Raw genomic sequence first — 16107 nt, 5'->3', positions numbered from 1 at the left:
ACTGCAACCTGACGATTTAAGAGGTGACCGGCTTGAATCGGGAAAAAAAAGTTATTTTTGAACAGCCCTATTGTACGGTTGGCGAATAAAGAGATAGTGTAATGGTTATGCGTCCGGCTTCTCGAGCGGTAGGTCGTGGGTTCGATCCCCGGCCGGGTCATACCAAAGACTCGAAAAATGGTATCCGCTGCTATCCTGCTAGGCGCTCAGCAATCACGGATAGCATGGAGGAGAAAAAAAACGGGGGCGCAGACTAGATGACCTCATGGGGCCGTATCGCAACTCCGTCGCCAAAGCATCTCGATGGTGCAGGCGAGAAAGAATATCATATCTCTCTCTCTCTCTCTCTCTCTCTCTCACATTCTCAGCCTCAGTTTCAGTTTTTCCGTCATTTAGTATTGCAAGTTTCGAACCAAAAGTTCCGTGGTCCGGCCGTCCCGCCGCTCGCTTCGCAATCGCATCGCACTATCGCTTTGCACTTTTCTGTTGGACTAAAACGCCAGAACGTAGCCATGCTGATTCCTCATACTCGGATGTTTTCTATCATGAACTAGTCATAATCTTACTGATAACCTATGACCTGAATTATGGGCGACGATGTTGGATTTTTTGAAGGAGTCGAAAAGCTGATGGAAATATGGTTTCAGGAAAAATCTGACCAGGACGATCGAGGGGATGCAAGAGAAATCACTAGGTTTGGTCGGTTATAATATCAATATAGGTATTTTATTGCTCACAGCGCTGTTCATATTGAAAACTCATCTGTCATGTGGACATTTATTGCAGTGTTGTCTTGTCAGTTTCAAGTCACCACCTTCGAGTTATTCGCACATTTTGACTCGAGTCAAGTCAAGTCACTCGATCTTTAGAGGTGACTTGACTCAAGCCGACTCGCGGTTTAAGAGTAATAAACGCAATTCCAACATCCGCGTTTCCAATTAAATATCTTGTATTCCTCACAACGCCTAGGCCCCTATGGCTACCGTATGGAATCTCGGTTCATATTTTGAAATAAAACCGGCACTTTTTCGATGGCAGTCAGAGATCCAAAAGTGTTCACCATGATCACCAATGAATGTTTTCCATGAACACGAACAAAAATTTATAAGCGTCAAAATAAATTGTTTTTTTCCTTTGGAGAGACGGATATTAGGGTTGGGGTGGGGGGAAAGGGAGATTGGAAGTGGGTTAGGGTCAAAGTTGGGGTTAAGTATCCCTAGATAAGGGTTGGGAGAGGCGGGGTATTGGGTTGGGAGTTAGGGGATATTAGGATTGGGGTTAGGGGGATTGGAGGTGGGTTAGGGTATAAGTTGGGGTAGGGTATCCCAAGATTAGGGTTGAGGAAAGGGGTATATTAGGGCTGTGGGAGAGGGGATATTAGGTTTGGGGAAAAGGAGATTGAAGGTGGGTCAAACCCCGGTTTGGGGTAATCTAACCCCAACTTTGAACCTAACCCACCTCCAACCCTAATATCCCCCTTCCCTAACCCTAATATCCCCCCAACCCTAATCTTGGGATACCCTACCCCACCTCCAATCTCCCCCTCCCCCAACCCTAATATCCCCCGTTAACCCCAACTTTGACCCTAACCCACCTTCTACCCTAATATCCCCCTCCCTCACCCTAATACTCCAACCCTAATCTTGGGATACCCTAAACCCAACTTTGACCCTAACCCTCTCCAAACGCAAAAACAATATATTTTGACGTTTATAAATTTTTGTTCGTGTTCATGGAAAACATTCATTGGTGATAATAGTGAACACTTTTCGATCTCTGACTGCCATCGAAGAAGTGCCATAAATCCTGCGTGATGAGAGCTTTTCTGCGTAGAATAATTAGGTAATTGAACAGAAAATTCTGCGTGACGTTGCCACCAATTCCACTCTGGCGCCTAGGCAGGACTAACTCCAGATTACGACTAAATCAAAGGGAGCAAAGAATATGCCAACTTTTATATCGTCGTTATCGCCACTGTTTTAGCGATTCTTGACTGTATTCAACCTGACAAACATCGTATTTTTGCCAATTCCATTGTTCATGAATAAAGCGGTTGCGACTTGCTCCTTTAAAAACGTTATGATCCGTGTATCATCTATATGGTTTTATGGTATTCAAGTGAAAAGAAAGAGCACGAAGTAGCACTTTGGAATCAGTTGACTGGTCTGGCCCGCGACGCAATTTAAGTTTGACACCCCTGCTTTTGCCTCTCTATCATACAAGTGTCAACAGCTAATTCATTGCCCCCAAATCTAACCCCTTACCAGCAAGTGAGGCAGAATTGTATGAGGATCATGGGTAGCATGGCTCAGCAGAATATGGTGTGTATTACAACAAAGTGATGAAATATGCTTGGAGCATACTTGAACTGCATTCACCCGAATTGGTATCGGACAATCTGAATTGTTTTTAGGTGCTTTTGTAATGTCAAAGAATAAGGTTTTCATAATTGTGATTTTATTACAGACAACAGTGGGAGACAATACTGAAAAGCGTGAACTGCGAAATTATCGACGAGATTAAACACGATGGACACACCGCTTACCTTTTAAGGTATGGTATGTACGTTCAGCTCCCCAAAAGCTTGGTAGGCCTGTGCATTTGCTATAGGCTACCCAGGCAGATTAATTTTCCGGTAGGCACACTTGTGTATGCAGTGCACTCGCAAAATTGCATTAGATTGCATTGTAAAATGGCTTGTATGTATGCTACTGCAGCACATTTAATAAATTTACCACTATTCATATGTTAGTTACTATTCGACGACATCAATAGCGTCACATATTGCCCACATATGGCTGTAGTGTTCCCGTTGATGAAGTAATGAATGTGTTTCCATCTCTCAGTGAATCAAGCTTGTTTGTTTCGAAAAACCGCATCATCCTGAAAACATGTGGAACCACATTGTGCCTGCAGGCGCTGCCGCATATTTTGAAGCTATCCAAGACTGTATGTGGATTCGATGGAATATCGGTAAATACAGCTGTCTTGGTATTTTTCGATCTATAGGCCTACATGTCTGAGTTTGTGTAGTGCAGTCCATTGCATTGATGAGTTGAGAAAGATGATGTTAATCGCACACAGTCCAAATTTTGAAATTAGCTTAAGAATCGGTGCTGTGCGAGTCCGCATAGTTTTTATACGTTATGAAATTCAATTTATAATCGTGTTTTAATCTGTAGGCCTCTATCAGCCTACTAACTAATCTCCCGTCGTATGCAGGATTTCTTTTATTCCCGGAAAAATTTTATGAAGCCTGACAAGCAACCTCATATGCACAAAAGCTTCCAAGCGGAGGTGGAATACCTAGACAAGATTATTGGAGGTCTGTATGATTTTTTTCATTCATTTGTGGGGTTTGATCTGTCGTGTTGTTCATTGTCATTGTTATACTTTATTTAGCGTCCAAACCTGGATGATGAAACATCCATGTGTGATGTGATAAAAAAAACATGTAGGGCCTCATGGAATTGTGAAAACATAGCATGGTAATTTACTCTCCATATTCGCTCTAGTTTTTACAGAGAATATGTGCTGTGAAATGACGTTTGGATGTGACCCCTGACCAACCAACCAAAAGCGCTGCACTGTACTTGAATACTTATTCTTAGCCACTGCTATCCACTGGTGGTCGACAATGTGGCTCTGAATAGCTTGCCCGTTGTGGCTGAAAGCACATGATCAGAACTAGTTCAAGTGTTCGAAAATTTTTTATCACGTCCCCTCAGGGTTGTAATGACTCGACTTGAGTCACGGTTGTCTGGTGTCTCGACATGACTCAAGTCATTTTTTCAAATACGTAAATGACTCGACTCGAGTCAATTTTGCATTGACTCGACTCGAGTCAATTTTGCATTGACTCGAGACTAGGACGGCCAAGACAGACATCTCGTTGCAACTTCGAAGAATAGTAAAGTTAACACGTTATTCGTATTTCGTCTATCAGTCCCGATACTTGAAAGTAGGGCCAGAAACTGTTAAGACGGAGGAAAATTACAATATTATGAATGCGAGCCATTCTATATCACTACAGCAGAGTTGAATAAGTGGGTTGAATTGGATTGAACTGAAAACTGAACAGTGAACATAATGACTTGGACTCGAACTTCGGTTACAACACTATAACTCGGACTCGACCCCTCTACTAGCTGACTTGGACTCGGACTTGACTCGGTGGTGGTTTGAAAATGACTCGGCTTGACTTGAGTCAAAACTGTACAAGCGACTCGTGACTTGTGAGTTGGGACCTTGTGACTTGGATACCACCCTGCTTGAACTACCTAGATTAGTAATTTGTAATATTTGACTGGTGCCTCAAAAGAGCCACCTCCTGTACTTACCCAGGTACGAGTGCTGCCTACTGCCTCGGAAGGTTGAACGGCGATTGCTGGTTCCTGTACACGCTGAACGATCTACCCAGTCAAAAGAATTTCGGCGTCAAAGTGCCCGATCAGACGCTGGAGCTTTTGATGGTGGACCTTGACCGGGAAGCAATGAGTCAGTTTTGCAAGCTCGACAAAAACGGTGATCCAAAATCGCCTGCTGTTTTCACAGAGGTTTGTATCTTAGACTGTAACTGCCGTTTTACAGAGATTAGGAGAAGGGGATTTCAGATTGAAATTGACGTCGTCCAAATGCACAGTTGATTTCATATGTCCAAATCCTGAAATCCTGAATGGCTGGATAGTCGCATGCAAATTTCAAGTACCGTAATTATAAATTCAGTTCAAGTCTGCATCAAAATTCTGATTCAAAATAGTTAATGCATATCAAAACTGTGCCAAAGTCTTGAAATCCAGTTTCTATGTATCCTAATTATTTATCGTTTCTGCTGTTCTACACCACACCGCATCTGGTGTTTACTCTTATTTATTAAGGCAAGGTTGCTGGTAAGCATGGCCTCTTGCCCCGTAGGGCTCATGGGACAATTTACGGCTGGCGCTAGCTTATTTAGTCCTGTATCATTGTGTGTTGTGTTATTTCATATTTAGACCACCGCCCCAACGTTCATTCTCTATTTTGGTGCAAAAATTTTGATACCAACCTACGATGATGAATTATAGCCTACTGTAATTTAACGCATGTTTTTTATATAGTCCCTATAATATATTTTGCTTAATGATATTAGGGTGCAGCTTGTTCATGAGAATGTGGCATTCACCACAAACATAACTGATATGGAATTCTGTCGATAGCCTATGGACTTGGAATCTGGGATACGCTTGGATCTCGGACTATATTCACAGTTAACAGAATTCTTTAATGTTTTCATACGTTACACAATACGTAGGCCTACCGATTGGTGTGATATCATCTATACAAATTGAGGTTTCTGTTCAATAACCTAAAGAGGTGATAAAGCAACACAACACAATGATATGTGTCATTCATTAGCCTATAATAGGCAATAATTTGATACCACAAATTTACAACTTTGAAAATTCCATTCTTATTCAATTTGAGCCCTTGATTTAATGCGTGCCGTGTGCTGTAACGTTTAATTCAGACAATTCCTCATTCTTTCGCAGAATACCGGGCTCGCAGACGTATTCAAGGGATCCAAAATCAGTGCAGAGTTTTTTGATCCGTGTGGATTTTCGCTAAATGGACTGATAGAAAAAGTAAGTTATGTGTCGACCAACTCGGTGACGAACCTTGCCGACTTTATTCTAGTAGGGTGGAGTGAAAATGACTTTTTTTTTTCAAATCAAAAAAGGCCATCCTCAATCCTGACAAATGACCTAAAACTTCAATTAAAAGTGACTTCAGGGTGTTGCCCCCATTTTCCAGCCGGCAACCCCCCAATTTCTGCGCGTGGGGGGGTAAAATGGCCCATCTCGGCAACCGCTGGTCGTAGAGTCATGATATATAGCTCAAAATCTGCGGAAGCATCATGTTTCTATCTGTCTTCTGAAGAAAGTTTTCTCTATTGTGAACACAAAATGAGTTATAGCCAAAAAACTATATATACGCACATTTTTGTTGAAATTCAGCATTTATTCTGACGAATTGTGATCTGTCATTAGTTTTTTTTAAAGTAAAGCAACACAGTGGCAATGCCGAATATTGGGCCCATATTACAAATATATTCACAACACAGTCCTTTTAAAAATCGGTTCAAAACATCATAATGAAACACTCACATTTAACGACTTTTATTAAAAATGCATTCTTTTGTAAAGTTTTTTCATCAGTTTACGAGACTTAATTTTTCGGCGAATGAGGCCATCTCGTCTTTGAAATCCCGAAACTAGTGCTGATGCTTCTGCTACGAGCTTTACATGTCGTTCCACTGTTTGATTGTGGCATGGATGAAACAAAATCAGAGGCTTCTCGCGGCATTCTTCTAACTCTGCATCAGTTAAGTGCTCAATCGTTGGAGGAAGTTGTTGATAAGGTTCAATATCAACCAATTCGTGGTATGCCTTGGCTTTGGGACACAGAATAAACGAATAGGACCCCAGTTCAATTGGTTGGAACTGCTATGACTTTCATTGTCCACAAGTGAATTTTATTCAGCGGCATGTTTTCGAAACGCAAGCACCTTGGTCACACCCTTATTTCGTATGTCTTCATTATCATCTACCAGCATTGCAATCATAATATTTTCGGGGTGTGCGGAATAACCGTTTCTTATCACCACATTCGGAGCAATTTTTCGAACGTTTCGGTCAGAGAAATTCAAAACCTGTTTAATCAAGTTGAAGATGTTTCTGGGTCCATGTGTTATATGTTTGTTTCCCTTGATCTCAAACCAAGTTGGAAAATATACTTCAAGGCAAAAACGAACCAGAATCTCCAGGTTTAAAGGTTGTTCATTAACTGTTACATAATACCGCAAAACTCTGCACTGCATCCTAAAGTTAGCCATCTTGAATGCGCAACCGGTGGTCCAACCTCCAAGTAAGCCAGATCATCATCAGCATTTCCTTGAATAATTGCCCAGCACATTTATAAGCATATAACTGGTCCTTACTTAAGTCACTAACAATTTCCTATGGGAGCTTTTGAAAGGCCATAAGTGGTGGCGAGAGCTTTTTGAATTGAGTAACTGGCCAACAAGATACACTTCCACGTAGTTTTTTTCAATTGGGTGTGACCAAGGTGCTGGCGATTCGAAAACATGCCGCTGAATAAAATTCACTCCTGGACATTGAGAGTCATAGCGGTTCCAACCAATTGAACTGCGGTCCTGTTCGTTTATTCTGCGTCTCAAAGTTGAACTTGGAAGCAAAGGTATACCACGAGTTGGTTGATATTGAACCTTATATCAACAAGTTTCTCCAGCGATTGAGCACTTAACTGATGCAGAGTTAAAAGAATGCCGCGAGAAGCCTCTGATTTTGTTTCATCCATGCCGCAATCAAACAGTGCATGGAACATCATGTAAAGCTCGTAACAGAAGCATCAGGGCACGTTTCGGGATTTCAAAGACGAGATGGCCTCATTCGCCGAAAAATTAAGTCTCGTAAACTGATGAAAAAACTTGACAAAAGAATGCATTTTTAATATAAGACGTTCAATGTGAATGTTTCATTATGATGTTTTGAACCGATTTTAAAAGGACTGTGTTGTGAATATATTTGTAATATGGGCCCAATATTCGGTATTGCCAGTGTGTTACTTTACTTTAAAAAAAACTAATGGCAGATCACAATTCGTCAGAATAAATGCTGAATTTCAACAAAAGTGTGCGTATATATAGTTTTTTGGCTATAACTCATTTTGCGTTCACAATAGAGAAAACTTTCCTCAGAAGACAGATAGAAACATGATGCTTCCGCAGATTTTGAGCTATATATCATGACTCTACGACCAGCGGTTGCCGAGATGGGCCATTTTACCCCCCCACGCGCAGAAATTGGGGGGTTGCCGGCTGGAAAATGGGGGCAACACCCTGAAGTCACTTTTAATTGAAGTTTTAGGTCATTTGTCAGGATTGAGGAAGGCCTTTTTTGATTTGAAAAAAAAAAGTCATTTTCACTCCACCCTATTATTCTAGCCCATTTAATGCTTGCCTTTTGGACACTAGAATTTATGTGAGGTTTTGAGGTTTTGTTGAAGTTTCTGCAAGGTGAAGCTCGCGAAGTCCTGTTAGAGACCAATAAGTTGATTGTGATCGTTAGGTATCCTTTGAATCAAGGGCCACTTTGCTATAACCTCTATCATACTGCCAAAAATCGATTAACTGCACTGTCGGAATTCAACGAACTTTGTTTTGAAGTCTGTGTAGCTTTCACACATATACAGTCGGGTTGTTCAAAATATACTTTTTTTTCCAAATCTCACTCGCTTAATGACTAAATCGTCAGGTTGGCTAAGAAAACGATGCACACCAAATTTGACTGAATTCCAACCAGTAAAGGCCGTGCAATCTTGAATTGGAATTTTTAATTTATTAGTGAAAATTGAAAAAAAAAATTCTCGGATTATCCTTGATCCGGTGATTATCAACGAAGAACTCAAATAACTCCGCTTCTACAAGTCGGAATTGACTCAAATTTGTTTTGCATCGTCTTTGAAGACAGCTCAACAATTTCATGGGGTTGACAGAAAAATTTGAGAATTTTTATTTTTTAAATTTTTACTAATAAATTAAAAATTTCAATTCAAGATTGCACGGCCTTTACTGGCTGGAATTGAGTCAAATTTGGTGTGCATCGTTTTCTTAGACAACCTGACGATTTAGTCATTAAGCGAGTGAGATTTGGAAAAAAAAGTTTTCTTTGAACAACCCTAATATACAGGTTATAGCATAGGCGCTGAACTCAGGTATGCTAGGTATGCCGCGCATACCTAGGATTTTTTTTGGGTATGCGGCATACCCAGAATTCGGTTTGGTCTGTTACTGACTGGCTGGTGAATTGATCGATTTAGAAATAAGCGTTTCGTAGTGCTGCTGAACACGTAAGTAAACCGGCAGCAATACGTTCAAGCGCTTAACAAAACTCCGTCCTTCAGTTACAATTCAGTTGTCCGTATTTTATCAGTGTTGCGCGCGGCCACGGCCAATTAGCCGGAAGCGCGTTTCCAATTTGCGAGAATCGTTTGTGCACAAGGTAATGCAACGCGATCTCGACGCTGAGATGATTGCGAAAATTAGGACATTGATTACCGCGCGCAATCGTCGCAGGCCTGATTTATCGCGTCTCCGTCAGGTCTAGTTCCGCTGGCTTGATGAATCGCATCTGCAATAGGCCCGGTGCGCACTATACCATCACTGGCCTGCGCACGATAACATCGTTGGCCTACACCAGAGGTCTCAAACTCAAATGTGTTCGCGGGCCAATTTCCTAATTTTGATAAGGTCGCAGGCCGCAGCATCAATAATATGGGTATTCAATGTATAATATCCCAGTAATCTCCGGTTAACATTGGAACAGATCAATAACAACTTGAATATAATCATTATTGTGCCATAGTAACAGCATTGTTTCTTAACCTTTTAGCGATCGTACCGCTTATGCTTTCGATAAGATCTCCCGTGCCGCCTGTCCATTTTCAACACAATTTCTGATGATTTTTTTTTTGAAAATGATCGTGTTTCGACTACATTGGTCATCTTTCATCAGGCCGAAAATTCCGTATTTACCCACTTGTAGCACGGCCCACTTCGAGGCTTTTTATAGGACACCGCTGATGGTACCTATATAGAAATCGGAAAGCCTATTCACGTAAAATCGCGCGTAGCACGACGAATATTTCCCAATTGCATAAATTCGCCCTGAAAATATTCCACAGCATATAGGCCTATTTCCACAATGCATCTCGTACCCCCTGATGTGGAGCTTCGTACCACGAAGGGGATACAACGGACCCCTGGTCAAGAACCCCTGGAGTAGAAATGACCAATCGCCGAAGAATCCATTGGTGTTACAGCTGTCACTACTTTACTCGCCACCGATAATAACATGGATAAAGAGAACAAACAACACCCAGAACGTAACCAAATACACGTCACGGCGGCTACAGAATGCCAATGGCTTCCATGTAGACCAGCTAACTACATACCCTAGGCAACGCAAGCTACAGGCTTTTGATATATTGCTTTTCCCTATGACAGTTTCATAGATTGTTGCGTCCGTAGGATTTCCAAGTCACTATCCGAGGCGCGAGTCCTACTCTGATTGTAACGTTTGACCCGACTCAACTCGAGACATTTTCAGTTTATCCAGATAATCCAAAATCGAGTTATTTGAAGAAAGGTCGCACAAAACAAAATCAAAATTTTCAGTCACGAATCATCAACGGGTCATGTTTTATCATCATCATGAACCGGAAATGTGACATAATACCGATCTTCGACCGCGATGGTAGATTTTAGAGGTGATGTGATGGTGAAGTTTGTTTAAATTTCAGACTTTTGTAGTAGTTTTAGAGTGAATTTCATGTTCTTAAATCTAAAAAGATATATGACACTTGAATATATTGTCGAATACTTGAAATTCCCAAATGTCTTCGCGGGCCGCACAAAATGTTCTCGGGGGCCGCATGCGGCCCGCGGGCCGCGTGTTTGAGACCTCTGGCCTACACAATTGCGTCTGCGTGGTTCGAAGTATATCATTGCCGGCCTAACTATCGCGTCTCCGGCCTAGCATGCTTTGGCTCCTATCTATCGGTTGTGATTAAAGATTGATATCACGAAACTTACTGACATCGAATGTCCGCAAAAATGTGTGACTTGTGCGTACATGCGTACTTGATTTCCGCTAATACTTAAACATAACCAATAACCATCAGAAGATGCGAGTCAAGGCTTGAGTTTTGAGAAAGGTTTGAACCACCTGATGAAATCGATGCGGATTCCATTACAGAACACACTCCATAACAACTCGGCTATGCGCCTGAATATTTGATCAAACGCGAGTGGTCAGAAGACGCAACGCGAGGCAACAAGACCGAGAATTTGATACTAAAGATATCAATTTCTATATGCGCGAAATGTTGCGATTGTCATCTCCTGCTATGAAGGAACATGATATCTTATGCGCCGGCCGGAACTATCGCTTCTTCTGTGATTGTGATGTCAGACTGGCTCAGACATTGAACAATGAACATGGACGGAATTGATTGAAATACATACTGACCGTGAACAGACAGCGGCGTAATTGATTTTGACTAACGCTAATACTAAAACAGAACGATCAGAAAATGTCTTGCAGGCTCTTGATATTGAAACTTCCAACTCCTATGAAATCAAAGTCACTAATGAATAGAGTCCAGAACAGACTTTCTATTTGGGAAAATAATTCCTGCAACTTTATTAGCCGTCGCCGAAGATGCGTATTCGTTTGTTCTCGAGGCGGAGTGATTGAAATCTCCCGATTGTCGGCGCGTGTGTTGGCGAATATGTTGCGGAGATTGCGAGCTCGCTAATTGACTACACAGCCGCATGCGTTGGTAATCTTATGGTAGCGTGATGCGTCGAGTATATTACACAAGGATGCTGATCCGATCGATGTATTATCGGCATTGGCGCATGTTCTTAACCATAATAAACTGATGCTACCTTGGTAAATTTGAAATGGATTCAATCAATTCAGCAAGCGGCCGGCTGGCTACGCGGCCTGCTTAATCATATCGTATTTTTGTCACCATATACAAGTGCCAGGTGATATTGAACGCTTGCGAGTCGGCTTATTTGCCAATTCTGGCGCACTATGACGTCATCCCTTTGTGACGTCATCGATCTCGCATACCTAGAGAAAATTAGAGTTCAGCGCCTATGGGTTATAGTGATGTGAGGGTAGGCGCTCCCAAGCGCTAAATTTAAGAGGCTGTCTTCGCAATGTTTTATGCTGTCCTCGTCGTTATTTAGGATTTCTACTGGACAATACACGTAACGCCGGAACCCGAATTTTCGTACGTCAGCTTCGAAACGAACGCCCCCCGCAAAAATTACTCTGAGGTGCTGGACAAGATTATTAAAATCTTCAAGCCTGGGAGATTCGCAATGACTTTATTTGTTAACTACGTAAGTATTTTGAGGTGGGATTGTAAAAATTATTTTGCCGCAATAACGATGGGCTATTGAAATTATTATTCAAATTTAGGCAGATTAATATTGAATACATATGACAACAGTGACAGGTACCAACTCGAATCACTATTTCCCCACTCTTGACTCGGTCACGGCTTAACTACGTGAGTATTTTGAGGCGGGATTGTAAATATTATTTCGCCGCAATAACGATGGGCTATTGAAATTATTATTCAAATTTAGGCAGATTAATATTTAATACATTATACATATGACAACAGTGACAGGTACCAACTCGAATCACGATTTCACCACTCTTGACTCTGTCAATACATTTTAGAGATGTTGATTGACTCGTGACTCGAAGCAAACCTTACAAGTCAATTTCAAGTCGTCAAGTAATTGGGGTCGACTAAACCACTGTACCTATACAATTGTACATGTTCTTGGCACACTGATATAAATCTGTGATGATAGCAACCAGTCATTCAACGATTCTGCAGTGCAGCATGGTTTTACTGGCTCTCCATTGATATGTCTCAAAAAATTGAACATACACGATGGGATTAGACCTTACGTTGTCATCGGATGGTGGCAATCTATCCATAGCGATGTATTTCTGTAGACTACTTAGTGCTCACCTAAAATTTCTTTTGTGATTAGAATCGAACGGCTAATAGTTTGTATCAATGGTTCTCAACATTCTTGACCTTGATATTACAAATGACATTTGATATTTCATTTCTATAATAAATGAACAAGCGACCAACTTCTTGCATTTTGCAATTGTGATACAAACTTTTAATATATATGGCGGGCCGACAAGAAACTTGCCACGGGTTATAGTACTCGTCAACAATTGGTGTACGCAAAATTTATCTTGTCAATATGTAGGCTGGTTATGTATTGCATCATATCTACTTGTTTCCACTTCCTGAGGTTTTGTATTATTTCCTATGTTTCGTCTGCTGTATAAATAGACAAATGCTATAAAGTTACCCAAGTAGATAGCAGCTAACACCCTTTTGCTGTCATAATTAACGACTCAATCTTTACTAGAATTAGGGTTACAATATTTTGGAATCGCGAAAGGACGACATTTTTTCAAAATTTTCAGACTTACAATACTGGAGTAAAGTCGTGAAAAAATGGTAAATTTACCACGAAATTGTGGTTGGTTGACTAAAAAAAGGTCAACTTTCCGGCCCAATTCCCGAAATACAGTTTTTTCTTTTCCCATTTTCCGTTGGTTGACTAAAAAGAAAAGGTCGTCACTTAAGTTCGAACCACAAATTTCCTGTCTAGCGTCATTTATGCCCAATTTCCCTCGAATCTATCCATCAACTTAGCTCTAAAAGCTGTAAAGGAGGACGAATTGCCAAAAAGGAGGACATCGCAACGACATGACTCGAAGGCCGTGACTGTAGTAGTTGCTGCTGATCATTTCTGGTATTGACATGTGCCTCTGCTAACTTCCCTGTTTACACAGCTCTCTACTGTGGACTGCTCCGTCTGGGAGGAGCGGAACGGGCCCCACATCGCAGGCTATGATTGCCAGGACAAGCAAGTGGCCCGTTTACAAGACTACAGTTTATTTTATACCAATTATAAAGCCGGCTGCAGTTAGCACCGAACTCTCGCATATGTAACCTTGTGTGGAACTATTTGAATGGTGCTGCTGTTATACTGCTCTGCTACACTCTTTTACTGTGCACTTCCACGCCTGGTGTCTGGAGCTGTGACCTTCTGTGATCATGAGCAATAATAATGATTTTTTGATTTGTAAATTTCTGATGATTATGAGTATTAGTGCGAATCAAATCAGGGCCGCAGAGGTATTTATCAGTCTTTTAGGATTCAAGATAGGATCAAGATAGCGTAATGGTTAAGCGTCCGGCTTCTTGATCGGTAGGTCGTGGGTTCGATTCCCGGCCGGGTCAGACCAAAGACCTGATTAGCAGTGTTGGGATGACTCGAGTCACCTTTTTTGTATGACTTGACTTGACTCGAGTCACTTTGCTAAAATGACTTGACTTGACTTGACTCGGCCGATCAGAAATGTGGATTGACTCGTGACTCGGAGCAAAATCCACGAGTCAATTTCAAGTCATCAAGTAATCGTTGTCGATCAAAATAACTGTATCTTGCATATGTTCGGATTGTTCGCGAAACGCTGGCATAACTCGTCTGAGCGACCAATCATTTAATGATCGTGCGTTTGACTGAGCCGCCATTGTTCTCGCACAAATTAATTGAACGCAAACGAAGTGATCGAAGCTTACAGATCACGTTGTCGTAAACTAGTATTGTAAAGTAATTTCTCTTCTCTGTTTTTACCTTAACCAAACCTCTTGTTTTCTTGAAACTGAATTCGAATATAGTTTATATAGTCCTCAACCATTGGCGCAGGCTCGAATTGTATCGTATCGATTTGTAAGTGTGTAATGTATTGCATCTTATCAATTCGTATCTATTCTCTATCTTGGCTGGTAACTATAAACTTAGGTTTAGCTGATCTACGTATATGTGAGCGATAGAGCGCTTTCTTACGTGTATATTTAACTCTATATTCGTTCATCGGTTCAACATCAATGACCACTCAATCTGTATTTTAGACAGCTAGCAAAATGCAATGACGTTATCATGCCTCACACTTCGAAAAGGCAACTTGACTTGAAATGTGACTTGACTTGACTTGACTCGACTTGACTCGAGTCACCTCTAAAAATCGAGTGACTTGACTTGACTCGAGTCACCTTTGAAAATCGATTGACTTGACTTGACTCGAGTCAAAATGTGTAATGACTCGAAATGACTCGTGACTCGAAGGTAGTGACTTGATCCCAACACTGCTGATAAGTAACACTGGTATCCATGGCTTCCCTGCTTGGCGCTCATGCATAACTGGGATAGCATGGAGGGGTGGTGCATGACTTAGAAAGTCGTAAAGGCTATATCTGAACTTCCTTGTCCAGCGGCATATGCACATCATGCACTCATGGTATGCATATGCGCAGATCGTGTGTATGTGTATCATGAGTCGGTGTATATGCCGCAAAAACATCAAGGACAAAAATAAACTACGTCCTTTCCTTAGGATTGTGCGATTCAGACGCTTCATAGATATGGATTTTTCCATCGAAACGACGGCGTATTGTCTAGTGAAGTTACGTAAGTTCAGCTACTACACAATTTCAGTTAATTGTTGATAGATTTTCTTAAAAACACCACAGATTTTGATGCAATGTTGAGATAGGAAGGTTTCGAAACGATTTGGAGTAGTTGGATAAGACTTCGCATTGTACGGTGTCCGGTCAATACCGAGGACGAACATTACCGAGAATAGACAATACCGCGAATGGACACCACCGAGAATGTAATATATGCAATGCAGGCATGTTATGCATATGAACTGATCGTGTGTGTGTGCATCATACGGCGTTGCCACATTCGGTATAGATTCTCAGGTATAAATTTCTTGACGACTTCCGTCAGCTAGATTCTTGGTATTGGCCAGGCCATTCTCGGTAATGTTCATTCTCGGTAATGTCCATTCTCGGTAATGTCCATCTCGGTAATAGCATTCTCGGTAATAGTATGGAGCCGCATTGTACAGTGTACAATTGTACATGGTATGCTAGGGCTAATGGTAATTCTTGAATGCCTCCTTACATCGCGTAAGCACAGTGTGGCCAGGCCATAGCAATTTACAACGTAGCTACATTGTAAATTGCTATGGTGTGGGTGTCTGATTTTCAACAACTACGCCAAGTCGTTTCGACGCCTTCCTATCTTTTCATTGTATCTCAGTCATGTGGTGTTTTGAAATGATATTATAAATAAAACGATACTGATACTTACTAGCCCGTTTACCATACCTATTTCCATGGGTTGGATGGAGCAGTTCGCCGCGATTTCCTATCCTGCGTTACCGTGAGGTGGCGTAACAACATCGACAACATTTGCTTCTCCAATCTCCAGCCTGTAGGACTGGAATTCGATAGTGGAATTGGAAATCGCCGTTCTGTAGCTGTTTTGATTGTTATTCATAGGCTTTAGGAGGTTTATCTCAGCATGATAACTTTCGCATGTAGCACAAAAGGAAGAGTTCGGTATGTAGTTGTGAT

General features: G+C 41.4%; 1 protein-coding gene across 1 annotated transcript; it reads left to right on the top strand.

Annotated features, from left to right (window-relative positions):
- The first annotated feature begins 450 nt into the window (after positions 1 to 450).
- Positions 451 to 13767, top strand: LOC145434993 (S-adenosylmethionine decarboxylase proenzyme-like). The gene is made up of 8 exons (XM_080312237.1): positions 451 to 694; positions 2467 to 2553; positions 2847 to 2973; positions 3223 to 3325; positions 4345 to 4556; positions 5529 to 5621; positions 11819 to 11974; positions 13470 to 13767. Exons 1-8 carry the CDS (start codon positions 588 to 590, stop codon positions 13605 to 13607), a joined length of 1023 nt encoding a protein of 340 aa, XP_080168363.1. The 5' UTR covers positions 451 to 587; the 3' UTR covers positions 13608 to 13767.
- Positions 13768 to 16107: the final 2340 nt, after the last annotated feature.

This window comes from Botryllus schlosseri, chromosome 3 (assembly GCF_051294905.1).
Source record: "Botryllus schlosseri isolate E-star chromosome 3, Bs_hap1, whole genome shotgun sequence".
NCBI lineage: Eukaryota > Metazoa > Chordata > Ascidiacea > Stolidobranchia > Styelidae > Botryllus > Botryllus schlosseri.
The sequence above is the reverse complement of the archived record's forward strand: the minus strand, read 5'-3'. Positions and strand labels throughout refer to the sequence as shown.

What these genes read in the sequence shown, in the direction of transcription:
- LOC145434993 (XM_080312237.1), top strand. Translation starts at nt 588, where the DNA reads ATGGGCGACGATGTTGGATTTTTTGAAGGAGTCGAAAAGCTGATGGAA. An exon ending in GTGGATTCGATGGAATATCG is followed by an intron (nt 2,974 to 3,222) that starts GTAAATACAGCT and finishes CGTCGTATGCAG; the next exon opens with GATTTCTTTTATTCCCGGAA. An exon ending in CGCCTGCTGTTTTCACAGAG is followed by an intron (nt 4,557 to 5,528) that starts GTTTGTATCTTA and finishes ATTCTTTCGCAG; the next exon opens with AATACCGGGCTCGCAGACGT.